Source organism: Oreochromis niloticus, linkage group LG5, assembly GCF_001858045.2.
Source record: "Oreochromis niloticus isolate F11D_XX linkage group LG5, O_niloticus_UMD_NMBU, whole genome shotgun sequence".
In the NCBI taxonomy this organism is placed as follows: Eukaryota; Metazoa; Chordata; class Actinopteri; order Cichliformes; family Cichlidae; genus Oreochromis; species Oreochromis niloticus.
Genome location: NC_031970.2, coordinates 4,575,843 through 4,594,408, shown reverse-complemented (window position 1 = coordinate 4,594,408; position 18,566 = coordinate 4,575,843). Strand labels below are relative to the sequence as shown.

Below are 18,566 nucleotides of genomic sequence, written 5' to 3'. Positions count from 1 at the left end.
GTTTTTGTTTTGTTTTGTAATGATTGATTATTAGATTATTAGTATAGATTATTAGTAGTACATTATTTCAATATTTAAGCAATGAAAGGACACATTTTCAAATCAATAATTAGCACTCAGATAATTAATTAAGACAGAAGTCTTATCTCTCACAGCGAGTCTGTACAGTATGTCGCTCATGTTGGCGAGCTCCTGCATGTCTGTGATGAGGGCGCCATCTAGTGTGCATAATGAAGTTTTACAGCTCAGCCTGGGTCGATGGAGGTCTTTGCTTCTCTTTTTGTTTCTTTCATAAACATTTTTCAGAATTTTACACGCAATAAGAAATTATATCATCTGCTCTGATAACTGGTACTTCTAACCTGCTGATTGGCTCAATCAGAATTTTTGATAAGCAGGTGGGTGGGGCTTCTGCGTTTGCAGCCAGAGCTGACAGACCTGTATGCCTGACAAGGGCCATGTATAAATCTATACTGTAGGCAAGTTGTCGCCACAAACTCTTCTGACAGCATGAAGTGCACCTACATAAAAATTTGCATAATGTCAATTAATTTGTTTTATTTAGACCAAAATCAACATCTGTGCTCACTGAATAAATCAGGTCACATCACAGGCACATTCTTTTAACTATAGTCAGTGTTTAGAGTCAGTGCTTCTCTGGCACCGTCCGTTTCCTGCTCTTCCCTCTAGATTTAACACCTTTACAGCCAAAGTGAAGCCTGAAGTGGCTGCTGAGCTTCTGGTCTCTGACGCCATAGATGAGTGGACTGAGCAGGCGTGGAAGCAGGTTGGTGAACAGAAAGGTGGTGAATAGGATTACGGTCCTCTTATGGGGCCAGGCTGTGACTAACATGAGGTTGATGAAGGGAGAAATGTATGACAGCATGCAGATGAGGAGCTGGACTCCATGCAGCAGGATGGTGTTACGAGCATTTTTGGCGGAGGCCTGGTTAGAAGAAGAAACTGCCCGGGCGGCGCAGAGGACCTTCAGGTAGGTGATGATCAGCGTGAGGAAGACAAAAGAAAACAGGAGGACCTGAGAGGGAGAATTCAAGTTCATTTGATCCAATCATTTAAACTGAGCCATAAACGTAGAAAACAAACATGTCACCTGCACAACCAAACTTTGTGTCTCATGGTACGGTGTGTTGTACACAGAGGAGGGGTAACAGATGACGTTCTTCATGAAGACAGAGAGGGGCTGGATGATAAGGAGGATGATGACATCTGAGATGGAGGGGATGAAGGAGACAGCCCAGATCAGTGCGATCAGAGCGTACGCTCGCTGCACCGTGCAGAGCTGAGAGTGATGGAGAGGCCGGCAAACAGCAATGTAGCGTTCAACCGCCATGCCGGCCAGATTCAGAGGACTGTTCCTGCATGAAGACAGTTTGAAGACACAGGTTTATATTTGTTCATGATGTCTGTGATACGCTCTTTCTCCCTACCAGTTTGAGTTCAGCTCAGTCTGTTAGAGTCTTAAACATGTAAATATTTTGTCATGTATGTTAACGGTTTTCAGGTGTACCTAATGATGTGGTCAGTGGCTATGTAAAAACTGTTATAAACTGTTAAATTGACAACAGCCTGATTAATATTAGACGTATTGTACTGTGGCTTTAGATTTTTTCATGCCCTTCATTTATTTCTTATTTGCAGACTTTACGATGTTCCTGCTGGTTGTCATAAGTGACACGTGGACAAAAGCAAACGCACACTCTCTCGCACAGACACACTTACTTGTTGGTTGTGATTGTGATGAGCAGCATGACACAGCAGGGAGCAAAGCTCAGGGGGACGGTGTAGGTGAGGATCTGCAGTATCACAGTAACTGTCAGCATAATCATGTCATTGATGACGAGGTGGATGTAAAGCACGTACCTGCAGGAGAGAAAAGACGGGACAGGAGAGGACAAAAGAGCAGGATGAGACGACAGACGCAAAAAAATAATTATAATAACAAACTTCATCCTGCTCTGAGTTCTATTTCATATATTATTGAAATTGATGTGATATAAAACTTGTAGATAGGAAATGATACACCTGGGGTCTTGCTGGAAAACAACGCTCTTAAAATAGGTGTAGACAAACATCCCATTAATGCAGTTGATGATGAAGCCAAATGCAAAGGAGACAAAGTTCTTTGTGAAGGCGTCATTCAAGCTGTCCTGACGTTTGGTCGTGTTCATGTCACACCTCGTCCTGCTCGGATAGAAATAAAACAAGTTTTTAACAGAGAGCCAGTTTCATATTAGACAAAACAAATATTTCACCCACTGAGGTTAGAGGAACAAGAATCATGATTTGAATAAACTAAAAGAAATGACAAAAGGAAGAATTTTATTTTAAGAAAAACAAAAAAATCAAAACAAAAATTGTGATACATATTAATAAAATGTACCTTCTATAGTTAGTGAATTTTGCCAGCGACAAAAACAAACAAAAACATGTAAAAAACAATAAAGCATACATGAAAGTACATTATGAATGTATAAGTCAATATTTATCATGACCGCCTTTATTGTCCTCCACACTCTGATGTGAGGCAGCAGTTATTCTCCAGGCTGTTTCAAACACAAACAAAGCTCTTCTTTGGATGTTAGCTGCTTTGTTCTGTTCTCTCTCACGATGATCCCAGACTGCTTCACTAACGTTGAGGATCGAGTGTTGTGGAGGCCATTAATGACTGATAGTGTTATATTGTGTGTTTTTGTGTCCAGGTGTATTTTCACTGCACTGGCGGTGTGTTTGGCATCATTGTCATGTGGAGAAATTAAGCTATTAATTTCCAGATGGTACTGCATGGTGGATCAAAATATGTTGGTACTTTTCTTCTTCCATCACTACTGATTAAAATTCAGAGCCATGAGAGAGTCTCTGCTGTGATTTACAAATGGCTGCAGACTCTCACTGCTGCTGACCTCCTCCATAGATCGTAATGACAAATTGAACTAAAAATGTAACATTTGGATTCATGTTTCTATTCTCATTCAAGTCCTAGTGTCTAAAGTCTGTTATGTGCAGACACAACACTGGTTCATCACTTCAGTTAGGATTTTTTTATAATGCCTGTTCTTAAGTTCTTAAGAAAAGACAAAACCTTTCTCTGAAAATGGTTAGGTTCAAGGACTGGAAATGAGTAAAAAAGCAGCAATGTGCAAAGAAATACTCTGAGACAAGCTGCAGAACGAAACAAAAAATAAAGAAATGAGTGGTGACTCAAGACTTTTGGACCGTACTGTGAAATAGCATTTTTTAAATCACTCTGCAGTTTCAGATGCCATGAATAATCTTAAATACCCTGCCATAAACACCACTTCATCTTTAAAGTGCAAAAACATGTTGGTATTTGTTCATCATTCTTAAAATGATCACCATTTCTATGTTTTCACAAAACAAAATTTAACACTTCAGCATTAAAAGACAGCAGATGTAAGTTACTCCTTTCTGCTTTTAAGTCTTTAAGCAAAAACGACTTACTTCAACACGACACCGGTCTGGCCTGTGCTGATGTAACGGGCTGAGCAGCTGTGTGTGAAAAGTGAGAGGATCAGGAACACGTGTGGTTATATAGATTTCCCTGCTGCAGTGATGTGAGATTATCCTGGAGAGGTGGGGAGCTACAGGCCCGAGGGTGGATTATTGTTTACGTTTTGAAAACTGTGTGTAGTTGTGAACACAGAGTTTGTTTATCAAGAATATTATGAGAGATCTAAATGAAGGTTTATTCAAACAGCATGGTCAGGTACTATGAGTCAGAAAACCCCAACAATCATATGACCCCCTATGAGCAAGCACTTTGGCGACAGTGGGAAGGAAAAACTCCCTTTTAACAGGAAGAAACCTTCAGCAGAACCAGGCTCAGGGAGGGGCGGGGCCATCTGCTGCGACCGGTTGGGTGAGGAGAGAAAGACTGAACAAAAGGCATGCTGTGAAGGAGAGGCAGAGATTACTAATAAGTAAACTGCAGCTGGTGAGGGTTAGGGTAGGTATAAGCACCTCCTACTGTTTATGTGTTTATTGTGTTTTACTTCTTTACTTCACTTCATACTTTACTTCATAAAGCAGTTTGATAAAAGGCTACACATTTATTTTGCAGGAACACCTCTGTGCTATATTACCAACTTCTGCTATATTAGAAGCTGTTTCGTCCGGTTCCTCTGCACGAGCCCAGCTGATACCTGGTGTTTTAGGAATGATGCTGATCTGCTCGGTACTGCTGACATCGCTGTGGTAAATTTCAGGGTCACTCACTTTAAAACACTCACTTTGCTTTGAGCCCTGACAGGCCAGAAAAACACTTGATCTGTGTTCTGACACAAATAAATCCAATTTTATAAAATGTACTCATATAAAAATGGTTTTGCAGTTAATTAGATATATACTTTTTAAATGATTGCCTTTTTAGCTATTTAAAGGATTACTTTATTGAGGATTAGTTGTACAAGAATAAAACATCACAATTACCTTTATGATTTGTTTGAATGTCTTTATAGAAAAATTTCACAGTGTTTCAGACGCACTTTGATTCAGAAATACACATGGATGACAAAAAAATACAGATTTTACTTGGAATGTATTTATCTGCACATCAGTCCACATGCTGTGAGCTTTAAATATTACTGATGTTATTTAAATCTATCCATCCATCCATGAATGTATGACAAACAGGTGAAACAGTGATCACACAGAGGTTGTGTGCAGCACACTGTCGGTCAGGTTGAGCTGAGGTTCCCTGATTGTGGTTATTTCACCTGAGGGTTCATTTTCTGTGACGCCAGCCTGAGCAGAGTCATACTGTGTTCATGACAGGATAGGTACCGAGTCCAGTACTTCCTGAACTGTTCATCACGAAAACCATAGATCATGGGGCTCAGGAAGCGGGGGATGATGTAGACGAGCAGGAAGAAGATGTATCGAATCTCCAGGCCCAGCTGAGGGAAGAGAGAGATCAGAGCCGCCTGAAGGGAGGGAACCACAAAGGCGAGCATGCACAGCAGCAGCTGAAACAAAAACACAGCATAGATACAGCTGATTTATGCCTCTGGACTCAGATATTTTCAGATATATGTTCCCTTAAATGTTCAGGAGATGTGGTAAAAGTAACAAAAGTGACAAAGAAGCAACATGCAAGAACAGCAGCTCTATTTCAAGATCCTTCCAGATCTTTAAGCTCCTTACTCTATCTTTAGGGCTAAGCCATCCACCCATTTGGAGGAAACTCATTTCAGCTGCTCGTATTCATGACCTTACTCAGATTTCATTGCCATAGCTGAGGGTTAGGATGTAGATGGACTGATAAATCAAATGCCCACATTACTGCTGATGCTGTACGAATCCACCAGTCCAACTCACTCTCCACCTTCCCACCACTCATGAATAAAATCAGGTTCTCAGACCTGGAGATGTATTTTCGCAGTACACCAGACTGGTGCCTCTGTGGAACTTGGTTGTAACCCTTCTCCGAATCTACAAAAGATTGTAGACTGGACGGTCAAACTCCCATGATGCCTCCAAAAGTCCCACAAAGGTGAAGATCAGGTCTGCTCTCCCATGGCCTGTTTGAAATCTGCATTTTTCCTCAGGGTTTTAAGGGCAGTGCCTCCTTCTCATCACCCTGATACAAACTTTGATAATTGGACCTGATAATTGGAGCATAGCTACCAGTCTCAGTTTTTTGAAAATGGGACCTTCCACCCTCTATCTCCACCTCCACATCTTTCTTGTTCATTGTTTTGGGAAACAAAAGTTATTAAAGATAGAATTAAGTGAACAGTTTTAAAATCTCTCTGCTCTTCATCACACCATCTTTGAACATTTAAGTGGGAACTAGTGATAAAGGCAGATGATAATGTTTGGTGGATACATCAGTTCATGTGAATGGTGTCAAGTCATACGTGTTTTTTTCATGGTGTGACACCCACCTGCACCCCGTGAAGCAGCACGGTGTTCCTGGCTCTCTTCACTGAGACGAGGCTTGTTGAGACAGCCTGCGCTGTCAGCATGATCTTACAGTAGGTGTAAAGCAGCGTGAGGGCCACAAAGGAGAGGTAAGTCCCATCAAACACGCAGTTCTTGTAGTAGATGGACTGGTCACGGAAAAGAAGTGAGTGGTCACAAAAAATCTTGGTGTGGAAGAAACTCGGAGGCTCCTTGACGATCGTGATGAGGAGGTCGGTGATGGGCGGGGTGACGGTGAGGATGAAGATAACGCAGATGAGGAGGAGGGTGCGAGGGATGTTACACATCTGGGTGTAGTGCAGAGGGAAACAGATGGAGATGTAGCGCTCCACAGCCATGCCGGCCAGGATGAGAGGGGTGGAGCGGGTGGTGAGGATCGCTGTCATGATCTAAGGATGGGAGAGGAGGGTGGAGGGAGAGCACAAAGGATAACAGTGGTGTATAGTAGTTAATTTGTAGATCACGTATTGTACTGTGTAGATCATCTTCTTTACTACCTATTGTGGATTTTAAAGCAACAATAACAGTATTCATACAGATCCTGTAAAGATGCAGCACTATTTTTCTTTCCTCTGTGTTAGATGGTCTGTAGTCAGGATCCTGTAGGCTAAGAACATGAAAACATGCAAAACATATGTGATGGGCTTGACTGATGCTGCTGTGATTTACCAGGAGGCAGCAAACAGAGGCATGGATCTTCCTGAAGATGTAGCTGATCACGTAGAGAGCTGTCACCAGGGTTAGCTGCAGAGCATCATTGATCACCATGCAGATGAACATGATGTATCGCGGGTTCTCGTAGAAGAGACTAGGGTCAGAACAAAGAGCTGAGAGCTGAGAGGGAGATGGTGTGGTTTATGTTTGTGTGTACCATATCGCCACATTAAGTTTGCAGGTTTTCTTATTTTGGATTCATCTGCTTATTTTTGAACATTTTCCAGGAAATGGAATTTTTGTCTTTCCAAACCAGTTTAGGCATTTTATTGTTAAACTGGAGATTAAACTGGACTAATGCAGCAAAGTCTAAAGCTGTTTTCACATAAGAGCTCTGGGCTGAACTCGCTCTTACTCATGTGTTGGACACAAGATTGAAGAGTAACCTCTGGATCTATTCTCAGTACTGAAAATACCTCAGCTGAGGTGAGGGTGCTGCCTGTGCAGAGCATGCAAGAGTCCCTATCCATGAATTCATCACATTACTTTTATACCAGAGTAAATAATATCAAACAGACTTTTCACGCAGCATTATACTCCAGACTCAAAGGTTAAATGTGTCCAACATTTGACTTCTCATGTGCATCTTTTCTTAAGTAAAAACAGTTCAATATGGAAGAAGGCAGAAGAATGTAACCTTTGGGGGTTTTGCTGTACTCTAATTAGTTTTTGTGCATCCCTGAGGCTCTGAGCACCTGTGTCGTTGGAAGGTGTGCATCATGCTGCCATTGATGATACTGAGGACCAGCCACACCAGCATGGCCACTATGTTCTTGGTCAGAATGCTTGAGAAGCTCTCCTTAACACCTTCTGTCTGGACAGAGGTGATATTTGACACCAGCGGGTCCAGAGGCCCAGAGGAGGTGGAGTTCATGACCAACATCTCCTCCTTCTCACTGTCTGAAGGAGCAGAGAAATAAAACCTACAATTATACAACAATTATACTCATGAACTTCTTCAGGGATTAATTACACACTGCATCTTTAATTAATAATAAATCTTTGATTAATAGTAAAAAAAGACACATTTCAGGAATTAAAGTATATTACTATGGGTATGCGCTCTCTCTTAGCACAGCTATTATAGTGAAAAAGGCAAATCTATAATAACATTTTGTAATAATGAGCATACAAACATGCTAGCCTTCACACACCTGCACACAGATCTGCTCTTTACAGTAAGGTCAGAAGTAATTTCTAATTCTGTTCTCTCTTATAAAAAAACAAACAAAACATTTAGACGTGCAGAAACATTCAGTTTTTGTGGGTAACTCAGCACAAACAATGTTCATATACACACTTATCTGTAAGACAAGAGAGATGATTAGATGTCAAAAGATATTCTCTTTCACTGTTGATGCATCAACAGTCACATTTCATATGTTAACATCATCAGAAAAAATATAAAAACTAACAGAAGAATTTCTTTTTACAACTTTCAGCCTTTTCAAACCAACAAAATAGGAAATATTCATATTTTAAATATTGCATTAATGTAACCTAACAGCAGGAGGTGGCAATCACAGGCTAGAGCTATGTGCAAAGACATTCAACAGACAGTTGTCAGAGCCTCTCACCTGCTGACTCACTGACTGGGTCAACAGCCTCCTCTGCCAGCCTGCTGCTCAGATAAGCCCCCTAAATATGATCCGTCCTCTACAGGATGATGTCAGATTACTAATTTCAAAACTGGAGCTTTGAGTGGTGCAAACCACGGGACACCATTGTTGTCATGCATGAAGGTATTTACAGCATGTTGCTGTGCTTTATGTAAAGAAATTATATTCATGTCCATATAAAAGCATGTCAGTCAGCCCTTCTCTGTAAACTAAATAACATAAACCGAGACATTAATAAACTCAGAATGTATTAATTCAGTAGAAGGTTTTACAGCAGAGAACAGATTTTGTTGAGACTGGATGTGTGGGAGAGGCTCTGCTCACTGTAGTGTCCACAGTATAAATTAGTCTATGTGCTTCCTCTGCATGCTGAGTTTGGAGTTTATCTCAGTCACTGAAGCGGTGCACCACATTTCAAGTCATTTGACTTTAACAAAGTCAACAGAACTCATAAGAAAAGTGTAGCTGAAAAACAGATGTGCTGACCTGTTTCAGGCGTCATTACAGGAGTCCAAACTGCAGCTGAAATAACAGATAATAGTCTGAACTGTTGTTAACAAAGAAAAATTCAATGCTTCATATTAAACTATAAACACATTTTTTTATGGTCTTTAGTAATGTGTCCTTCATTCTCCCACACAAATACATTTTTTATCTCTGTTTTAATTTGTGGGGACGTGGCCTCCCCAGCTCAGACTGATGAAGTTAAATAAGCATTCGCTCCTTTGAACAGACAGTTTGTTTTCTCATTAATCTCTGAAACGCTCAAACAAATTGAATCCACATAAAATTTTTGTACTTGCCAGGATACATTTTCAACAGTTTGCATTTCCAACATTTCCAACATATTTATTTATTTTTCACATCAGAACATTACAAATTAAAGGTTTTCTTCAAACACTCTACAGGTGGTCTTTGTCCTCGGGCGTTACTTTCCTCTCTTTGTTTCTGCATCTGTTGCTCAGAAAGTACATCCTGAGGTACTCCCTGAACTTCTTGTCTCTGACACCGTAGATGATTGGACTCAGAAACCGGGGCAGGATGTAGACGATCAGGTAGTTTGCAAATCTGATTTCGAGGATCCGGCCTGGGAAGATGATGTGGAGGACCACCTCCACGCTAGGAGAGACGTAGGAGAGCATGCACATAGCCAGCTGGGCCCCGTGGAGGAGGATGGTGTTCCTGGCTTTCTGGGCTGATGTCTTATCTGTGGAGAGGGCTCTGGCTGCAAACAGGATCCTCAAGTAGGTGACGACCAGAATCAGAAACACACAGGAGAAGTAGATGATATCAAAAACTTGCCTTTTGTATGCCAGGATCGGGTCTTTGAACACATTCTGGCGCAAGCAGAACACCGACTCATGAAAGAAGCTCAGAGACTCGGTTGCAAGTGTTACAAACAGATCTGTAATATCTGGAGCCACACAGATAAACCAAATCATCCCGATGACGATGTAGGTCCTCCTCACGGTGCAGATTTGGGTATACCGCAGAGGTTCGCATATGGCTATGTAGCGCTCGATGGCCATGGCAGCTAAGTTAACAGGGGTGTTTCTGGTGGTGAAGACCGCCACCAGGATGAAGAAGCAGCAGAAAGCGACGTTAATCTTGTAGAAGATGTAACTGAGAATGAAAAGCATGATGGTGACAGTCAGCTGGATGGCATCGTTGATCACCATGTGGATGAAGAGGATGTAACGAGGGTCATCATAAAAGGTCTGAAGGAGGAAACAGAGGGAGTGAAATGTCCGTGCTGTGATACTTCAGTGTGACACTTTCACACCTTCTGAAATAGGTTAATAAGTAATAATAACTAATAATAATGAATAATTAAAAAAAATTGTGATAATAAATAACAGAGAAATAATCAGCTGCTTCTTTGCTACAGTAGTCCTGAGTTTAACCCTCAGTGAGTTTGCTGCACATGAACCACTTCTCCATCTGCTGCATTCAAAGCTCACTGCAAATTTCCAGACAAGCACATTAATCATGAACTCCAGCTGTAAATCACAGCTGTAGATAAGAGTATACCCAACAAACAGAGTCACAGCGACCTCTATGGAGAGGCAGCTGAGAGGAAGCAGAATGACTCAGTGGTTAACAGCAGCAGAGCTTCGGTTCAAACTATTGTGGGAGGTTTTGTTTCTCCATGGACTGAAAAGACAAGAATAGAGTAAAAAGTAGAGTTTGGGGGAAATACTGCCTCAAAACAGTTTTGTTAGAGTTTCATTTACTCTTTTTTCTAAATTGCGTAAAAATAAAATATCCTCTGACTTTAGACACATTAAGGACGACATCACTTCTGACGAACAACAATAAGCAATATTCACAACCCGCAAAGTTTTTTAAGATAAAATCACTCAGCAGCAGAAATAATACCGGCTTTATCATCAAATATGGAGTGAATGGAAAAAAAACATTTACAGGTGCCTGATGTCATTCACAGTCAGCTGCTCTCTGGTCTGTATTTGCTGCTGTTGTTAGTGCAAAACACCTTCAGTGTCTTACAGGAGTGCAGCGAAGCACACACTCTTGAAATAGCAATACATTCTTCTTATTTTTTTCACCTTTTTCACTCTGTGTTTAACTTATAATCACATCTTTAAATTGTTTTGTGTAATTTCCTGTAACGATACATAAACATACATGTTTCAGTTCATACATGTGTGTGAAGTGTATGTTCTGTGGGTGCTGGAGGGCCAGTAAACCAAAATATCATATTAATTAAATGTTTTGGCATTATAAATGGCAGGATAAATAATAATATATATATGTGTGTGTGTGTGTGTGTGTGTGTGTGTGTGTGTGTGTGTGTGTGTGTGTGTGTGAGTTTACCTGGTGTCTAAAAAACGTGACCACCAAGGTGCCGTTGATGTAACTGAGTGTGAGCCAGACCAGAACCACGATCAGGTTCTTGACAAACGCTGTGGTGAAAGTATCTCTGATGAGCAGCAGCTGATCCAGCAACAAGAGACAGAAAATTCAGTTTATCTGCTTCTGGTGTCTATGAGCACATACATGAAACAGGAAATGGAGAATAACAATAAACACAAAATTATTTATCTCTATTATTTATTTGGGTAAGACTGTCTGGACTGAATCTTCCTCTTGTACCCTCGATAAAAGTGCATTTTACTTTCATTGAATGCATCAATGCAGTTTCCAATTCAAGTAATAATTTTACACCGTAAAGTAAAGTCAATGTCAGGATTTTATTTTATTGTATTTTTTTAAATAGATTTATATTTCAATATTTATTTATTTGTGCTGCTTTACTGAACCTGATAAGGGACGGTCATGTTGCCTCTGAGACCCAGCAGTGAGCTCATTCTCCACATGAGAGACCTGAGGGAGGATGGACACAGACAACACAACACCTGTTTAAATAACTCATTCTAATACAACTATATTAGTAGTATTCTAATTTTAATAATCAGTTTAAAAAAAAAATCTTGCATACCGCAGTTTAAAAAGTGGACACTTTCCCCCTAAAATAAAGGAGCTGTGTGTTTTATGGTTTTACTACCATATTGTTATGAATTTCATACTTTGTTCTGAGTCTTACACACAGCTGAAGCTTTAACAGTTCAGATTCTTTTTCTCCCTCCCTGTCTGACACGAGCATCGGCCAAAACTCACACCATTGTCACTTATTGTATAACTATAATATCATACATATTATCAGCAGGTGCATTCAGATCTGGGTCTATGATTAAATAAACATTTGATTAAATAAAAAGCTGCCGTGCACTTTCCTTTTCATCACAAAGTTATAAAACTGTGGTTTTATTTCAGTAAGTCCAGTTTTATTCCATATAATCTTAATAAATGTCTACCTGAGCACTCAAAGGACTTCATGCAAATTGCTTCATTTACCCATAAACACACTTTTTTCTATGTAAGCACTTTCTATCTAACATTCACACAAATTCAAACTGGAAGGATCAATCAGAGCAGCTTGGGGTTGCTGCCTCTAGAATGGCAATATTAGTAATAATGGTAATACTCCATTACATGTGAATGACCTTAAATTTTAAATTTAGGTAAATAATATTTAAAACGTTAAATTAGAATATTATTTAAAATATATAACATATTTAATACATATATGAAAAAGGAACAGAGTAACTGCTGCAATGCAAATAAATTCACACTGCAGAGATTTTAATGAGGACCTACCTGAGTCCAGGTGAAACACAGAAGGCAGTGTGAGAGCGGAGCCTTTATAAGTGTTTCAGTGTTTATCACAGGAGGGAAAGCTTCACGACGATGAGAGTGCTGCTGTGATTGTTATGATCTCATAATCAAACATGAGATTTAAAAAAATGTAATCTTTAAAAAAATGACAAAAAAAATAATAAATAATACATGTCAGCTGTACCAACTCATTTCTTTTACTGTATAATCACCCAACAAAGGCCAAGCCTGAACTTTATTATTCTGAAGCATGAATGCTCTTTGGCACAGCTTCTTAAAAATATATGAATGAGTCATAGCAATTTTCATGATCCTTGATTTAAAAGATAAAAAGGCCAAAAAGAAGAGAAAAAAATTCAGCATATTCTGAAATAAGAGAACTTTATAAAAAAGAAAAATCTTTAATAATTTAAGGCTGGTGGTAACTTTTTTCTGCTTTACTTTTAGTGTTTTCATTGCACAACATGGAAGTTGTACAAAATGTCTCATCATTTCTTGAAAATTTCAAAGAAATTTTTTTCATTGAATAATTATAATAATTATAACACCCCCCCCCCCCCCCCCCCGAAAAAAGAAATACGCTTTATAAAAATCAAGCTATGGTATTTATTTATTTATTTATTTGCAGCATAAAAAATGAACACAAATGAGTTAATTTAAAGTTTTATACTGTTGCAGATGTAACATTAAGTGAGGCCCTGGTGTTTTCTGGGTGGGTGATTCCTCTCTCACTGCAAACGAGGAACCTTCTCACATATTTCCTGAACGTCTGGTCTCGCAGTCCATAAATGATGGGACTAATAAACCGAGGTATGATCTGGACAATGACAAAGGAAGCAAAGCGTATGGGACTTTCCCGGTTCGGGAATAACATGAACAAGCTCTGTTCAAATATGGGCCTCACATAATTCAGCATAAGTAGCAGCACCTGAAAACCATGAAGAAGAATAGTGTTTCTGGCTTTTTTGATGTCACCGGTTAGTCCCTTGGCTGCAAACATAATCCTAGCGTAGGTGTAAATGAGTGTGAGCCAGACTACGACAAGACAAACAATGTGTGAAGCGTCTCTCTTGTTCAGGCTGTATGTGCTTCTGAACACGAAATCTCTAACGCATCTTACTTTAGAGTGAAAGAACTGCAGAGGCTCTGTAGCCAGGAGGATGAACAGGTCAGGGAGGATAGAGAGCGCACTGGCAGCCCAGATCAAACCAATCAGAATGTAGGTTTTCTTCACTGTACAGATCTGCCCGTGACGGAGAGGCATGCAGACGGCGATGTAACACTCGATTGCCATGCCAGCCAGATTTAAAGGGGAGTTATGGGTGATGATGATGGAAATGATTAGCAGGATGATGCAGTAAGGCACGAAGAAGATGCGCAGGGTATAACTGATGATGAGGAGAAGAGTTGACAGGAAAAGCCACATCATGTCATTGATCACCAGGTGGATGAAGAGAATGTAACGAGGGTTTGAATGTAGGATCTGCAGAGTAAAAACAGTGAATCCACATATGTGAGGGGAACAGGATTGCTTTTAAAGCAATTTGATGATGTTTCTGCAAATGAGCAAGAAAAGATTTTTCACTACATGGTACTGAAAGCAGCCTCTACGGTTAGCTGTAACTGACACAAACTATTATAATAAGAATTTTTAACTATTCGAATTACTTAATATTCATTTAATCACATCTTCCCTAAATTTTACACCTTTAAAGAAAACTTCCATGTTTTTCAGAAGCAGATGATTTTTATTTTATTTCAATAATTCGGAGTAAAAGAATAGATTTAAAGACATGCCTTGATGCATAAAAATACAAAGCATATAAATAAACACTATTTGCAGAGAAGCATACTGTATCAATATTTCCTAATGCCTTTTTTACACAGAAAAATCTGAAAGTGAATCACAGTGAGAGCGATAAACTACTCTTTTTTCATTTATTGCTTAAGATTCAGCGCAAAACCAGCACAATACAAAAATATTACTATACATATTCAGTCAGGCAGCAAATACTGATCTTTGTCCTTTTAAAACAAAAAGAAGAAAGAGCTTTGCCATTAGATTAAACTGAAAACAAGCAAAACTCAGCATCTGTTTCTTTAAAGCAGAACAAAACAAAGTCAGAAAGGGTTTGCATTTAAGATCTGCCCTGTGCTACAGTTATAATAATCACACTTTACATGATTTGTAAAACAGTGTACGACTTTATACCTGATATTTTCTGAAGGTGTGGATCAGGGTGCCATTGATGTAATTAATGGTGATGCAGAGGGTTGCAGCTACGATGTAGTTGGTCAGGAGGGGATTCTCCTCATACCAGGTTAGAGTGGAAGAGAAATTGACTGAAGACAAATTCATGTCTGACACGATGAATCCTCCCAGTCTGAAATGATCACACACACACAGATGGTGTTGGAGGTTACTGTGTGGCATCGAAAAGGCTCAAACATTCATGAGTAACAGAACTTTCATAGTACAGCGCACTGATCTGTGAAAGACATTCAATGTTTCAAACACAGCTCGAAACGTTATCAATTCACAACGGCTCACATGTTCTTTACTTTCTTTGTTAAAATCAAACCTCCACCAAACAAATCCAGCTGACTACAGGAAACTTCATTCATTACACTTCTTCACTTCAGTTCTAAATGACACAGACTGCAATAAAACTGCTAAGACAATGCTTGTAATCTAAAAATCTAAAATTAAAATCCCAGAAAAAGTTAAAATTATATAACAAATATGACAAACAGCAAAAAAGGATATCAAACAACAACACAGTAATTTACAGTCTGCAAAGTATCCAGTAATGCAGTAACAGTACACACGAAATAAAGATTGTACTTACCCTCACAAACAACATGCTCTATTAGACTGTAGGGAGTGCAGGGAAGTTATATAGATGCCAGTGTTTGCACGCCGGCTGCTCGCTTCCTCCATCTCGCCTAGATGGTTGGAGGTAGTTTGGATAATCCCAAATGATGTTGTATGCAGTGATTGGTTGTTTAGTTTGTTTTGGTTGCATCATGGTTTTGCATACTTGCATATGAGCGATAAGTTCCAGGATGAAGAAATAAATTCAACACAGAAGTGAAAAGAGTCGATCCCCACAGACTCTCGATTTAACTTCCTCACAGGACAGTTTTACAGTCTGGTTTTAAAAAAGGCTTCAGTCCTGATGGGGAGTTTCTCCCTTTATAAAAACTGTACGTTGGGTGATTGTATTTTCTTTTTCTCCTGTTTTTTTTAAAAAAATAATTCATTCATCCGGAATATTGGCATAACAGGCATGTCCGCTAATCAGTGTCACTAAACTGGACTTTACATGTTTATGCGACTGGTGCAGTGTCACTGTGCAAACTGTTATTGATTTGACGTTATTAGATATATTTGTGGTTTTGTACTCTTTTACCTGAATCTACTTGCCTTGAGACAAATGTTTTCAAAAACATAATTTGTCACCTATGAGGTGGTCCGAGCTGTTTTCAGTTTTGCTCATCATTGAGGGTTTTTTAGGTCTTAATCTCTTAAACTTATACTTTCTTTTAAATTCTTACTCTTTTTGTTACTTCCCCACATGCCGTGGACCTTCAGGTGAAAGAAAAAAAACGGCAGTTCTTCTGGGATTTTGGGAAAAAATAGACAAGAGAAAATGATTTTGTACCTTTGTCTGGATGTCAGCTGATTTAGCCGTATCTGAATTTTTACAGGTTCCACTGATTACAGTAGGTGCGAGTTACCAGCTGAGCTGCTGGTTTTTCTTCTGGTGGCTCTCTTCCTGTTTGGTTTTCATGTTGCTGAGTAACTTTTGTTTCAAGTCTCCTGAAGCGCTCAGATTGAGATTTTAGATAACTGTGAAGGTGTTTTTCTTTACCATGATGTCTTGTGTGGCCATAAAAAGCTTTTTATATTTTAGGTTATTATTATTATAATTATTATAATTATTATTAAAATGACTATAACAACAACAACAATAATATTCTGTCCTTCAACTACATCTTGACTGCTACCTGTTTAAATGTGTTTTAGTGGCATAAAAAACCCCAAAACCTGTTAAAACTGTGTTGCTATCCAAACACAGGATAAGTGTGGATTTGACACACCTGCTTCCAACAAAACTGCAGGAGAAATTTGATCTGCCTTCACTCTTCAGAACAAAGCAGATAACGAGCCTGCAAGGCTTTATTTGGTTAGGACATAAATAATAAGAGGGGTTTCAAATGAGCATCATTTGAACATGAATGATGATCAGAAATGGTTGGACTCCTAAACACAAACTTAACAATGTAATGTTACTGTACAGTGTAGCGAGGAATGCCCAGACCTCTACATTGGAGAGAGCAAACAGCCACTTCATGAACACATGGCACAACATAGGAGAGCCACCTCAACGGGACAAGACTCAGCAGTCCATCTGCATCTAAAGGTCAAAGGTCACTCTTTCAAGGATACCAATGTTAACATTCTGGACAGATAAGACAGATGGTTTGAAAGAGGAGTGAAAGAAGCCATCTATGTCCACTGTGAATGACCATCTTTGAACAGAGGCGGTGGTTTACGACACCAACTGTCTGCATAATCCAGTTTTGAGATCCCTTCCCAGACGCCTTCATGCCCACTCACATCCTGAGTGTGAGTGGGCATTAAGTCACATGATAGGGTGGGGCCAGGTTTCACAGTGGGTTCACCTGAAACCTTGGCTGATTGTGACCCACACCTGTTTTCACACCTAGGCTCATGGATGGACTATGACAAAGACATAAATAATGAGAAGCATTTTAAATGAGGATCATTTGTACATAAATAATGAAAAATGGTTGGTTTTGGTTTTAGAAAGCCTCATCTACAGAAGACTGAAGATGTATTTACATAAGTACTATGAGTGTGACAAGAAATAAAGTAGATTACAAATCATGCACTTCTCAAGAATGAAATGTAATGGCACATTAAGGTGAGTGTCATTAGCATCAATCAACATGCTGCTATTTTTAGGAGCACCACACTAATGCTGAAGAACTTTCCATTCTGTAAACCTCAGTGTTTTTATCTTAATGCATTAAGTAATTTAAAAACATCACTTGGAACGCATTAGCTGATTAAAGAGACACTCTTAAACTCAGAAAAATGTATTTTGGATTTTATTTTATCAAGGAAAAAATTACTGTATCCAACTACTTTAAATATAAATAATATGATAAATAACTACACATAACAAACGTCAGGAAAGACTCTTTATATTTCATGTGTCTGAAATAAAGTTATACCATTTTTTTAACTCTACAAATATTGGCATGAAAATCCTTTCTTGGCTGGTCTCTACTTACATCTGCCGGTGGGCGCTTCTGACTGTTTTAGAGCTCTTGGGTTCCTTCACATTGTTTCTAAAAATGTATATGTATATATTTAAAATAATTTTCTGTATTATTTTGTTATACTTACTCTTTTTGCATTGATTGTCATGGTCCTGGGTCATTGACCCAGTGTGTAGTGTTCTCTGTGCCTCCCTTATGTTTGGTCTCTGTGTTTCTTTGTTGCTCTGTCTCCCCTGTCAGCTGTATCCCCCAGTCAAGTCTGCGTCTCAGTGTTACGCTTCCTGTTTTACTTTGAAGGTCTGTGCCCTAGGTGAATGTATTGAGTTTTGCTTCCCTTTGGTCTCATCATGTCTGATTTCTCCCAGCTGTGCCTTCCTCCTGTGTCTCATTTCCCTCGTTATTCCCCAGTGTATTTAAGCCCTGTGTTTCTCTGTTCCAGTGTTGCGTCCTCCCTCATTGCTGTGTGTTTCCTCATGAACTTAGGCTTCCTGGTGTAGTTTTGTTTTGTATGCTTTTCCCCTGCCAGCAAATAAAGTTGAGTGTTTTGAGTTTAAACCTTGTGTCCGAGAGTCTGCGTTTGGGTCCTTCTCCTGCCTGCACACAGTGTCTCATGACATTGGTTCTTTTGGTAATACCTACTTCTTATGTTGATTGCTTTTGTTTTGCCTTTTTTGTGCAACATTTTCTTCCATCTTTATTAACTTTGCTTTCATTTTGTCCAGTTTTATTTCGGTCCACATTTTCAGCTGTTTGAATTCTGCA

At 39.3% G+C, this 18,566-nt stretch overlaps 3 protein-coding genes across 3 annotated transcripts; all 3 read right to left on the bottom strand.

The window, feature by feature from the left end:
- Nucleotides 1–646: 646 nt before the first annotated feature.
- On the bottom strand, nt 647–2,462 carry LOC100703638 (odorant receptor 131-2-like). The gene is made up of 5 exons (XM_003451882.3): nt 2,402–2,462; nt 2,044–2,202; nt 1,741–1,881; nt 1,112–1,376; nt 647–1,036 (listed from the first exon to the last, which is right to left on the bottom strand). The coding sequence occupies exons 2-5, from the start codon at nt 2,187–2,189 to the stop codon at nt 647–649; spliced, it is 942 nt and encodes a 313-aa protein (XP_003451930.1). The 5' UTR covers nt 2,190–2,202; nt 2,402–2,462.
- A 2,258-nt stretch (nt 2,463–4,720) lies between these two features.
- On the bottom strand, nt 4,721–7,474 carry LOC100703909 (odorant receptor 131-2-like). Its single transcript, XM_025907008.1, has 4 exons — nt 7,371–7,474; nt 6,631–6,769; nt 5,925–6,350; nt 4,721–5,003 (listed from the first exon to the last, which is right to left on the bottom strand). Exons 1-4 carry the CDS (start codon nt 7,433–7,435, stop codon nt 4,746–4,748), a joined length of 888 nt encoding a protein of 295 aa, XP_025762793.1. The 5' UTR covers nt 7,436–7,474; the 3' UTR covers nt 4,721–4,745.
- Nucleotides 7,475–9,038: 1,564 nt separating this feature from the next.
- Nucleotides 9,039–18,048, bottom strand: LOC100704178 (odorant receptor 131-2-like). The gene is made up of 4 exons (XM_013275467.3): nt 17,932–18,048; nt 11,576–11,639; nt 11,130–11,249; nt 9,039–10,012 (listed from the first exon to the last, which is right to left on the bottom strand). Exons 1-4 carry the CDS (start codon nt 17,940–17,942, stop codon nt 9,197–9,199), a joined length of 1,011 nt encoding a protein of 336 aa, XP_013130921.2. The 5' UTR covers nt 17,943–18,048; the 3' UTR covers nt 9,039–9,196.
- Nucleotides 18,049–18,566: the final 518 nt, after the last annotated feature.

What these genes read in the sequence shown, in the direction of transcription:
- LOC100704178 (XM_013275467.3), bottom strand. An exon ending in ACATGACCGTCCCTTATCAG is followed by an intron (nt 11,250 to 11,575) that starts GTTCAGTAAAGC and finishes TTGCTGGATCAG; the next exon opens with CTGCTGCTCATCAGAGATAC. An exon ending in TCACGTTTTTTAGACACCAG is followed by an intron (nt 10,013 to 11,129) that starts GTAAACTCACAC and finishes TTCCTCCTTCAG; the next exon opens with ACCTTTTATGATGACCCTCG.
- LOC100703638 (XM_003451882.3), bottom strand. Translation starts at nt 2,189, where the DNA reads ATGAACACGACCAAACGTCAGGACAGCTTGAATGACGCCTTCACAAAG. An exon ending in ATCACAATCACAACCAACAA is followed by an intron (nt 1,377 to 1,740) that starts GTAAGTGTGTCT and finishes GTCTTCATGCAG; the next exon opens with GAACAGTCCTCTGAATCTGG. An exon ending in CACAAAGTTTGGTTGTGCAG is followed by an intron (nt 1,037 to 1,111) that starts GTGACATGTTTG and finishes TCTCCCTCTCAG; the next exon opens with GTCCTCCTGTTTTCTTTTGT.
- LOC100703909 (XM_025907008.1), bottom strand. Translation starts at nt 7,435, where the DNA reads ATGCTGGTGTGGCTGGTCCTCAGTATCATCAATGGCAGCATGATGCAC. An exon ending in CCTCTGTTTGCTGCCTCCTG is followed by an intron (nt 6,351 to 6,630) that starts GTAAATCACAGC and finishes TCCCATCCTTAG; the next exon opens with ATCATGACAGCGATCCTCAC. An exon ending in TGCTGCTTCACGGGGTGCAG is followed by an intron (nt 5,004 to 5,924) that starts GTGGGTGTCACA and finishes TTTTTGTTTCAG; the next exon opens with CTGCTGCTGTGCATGCTCGC.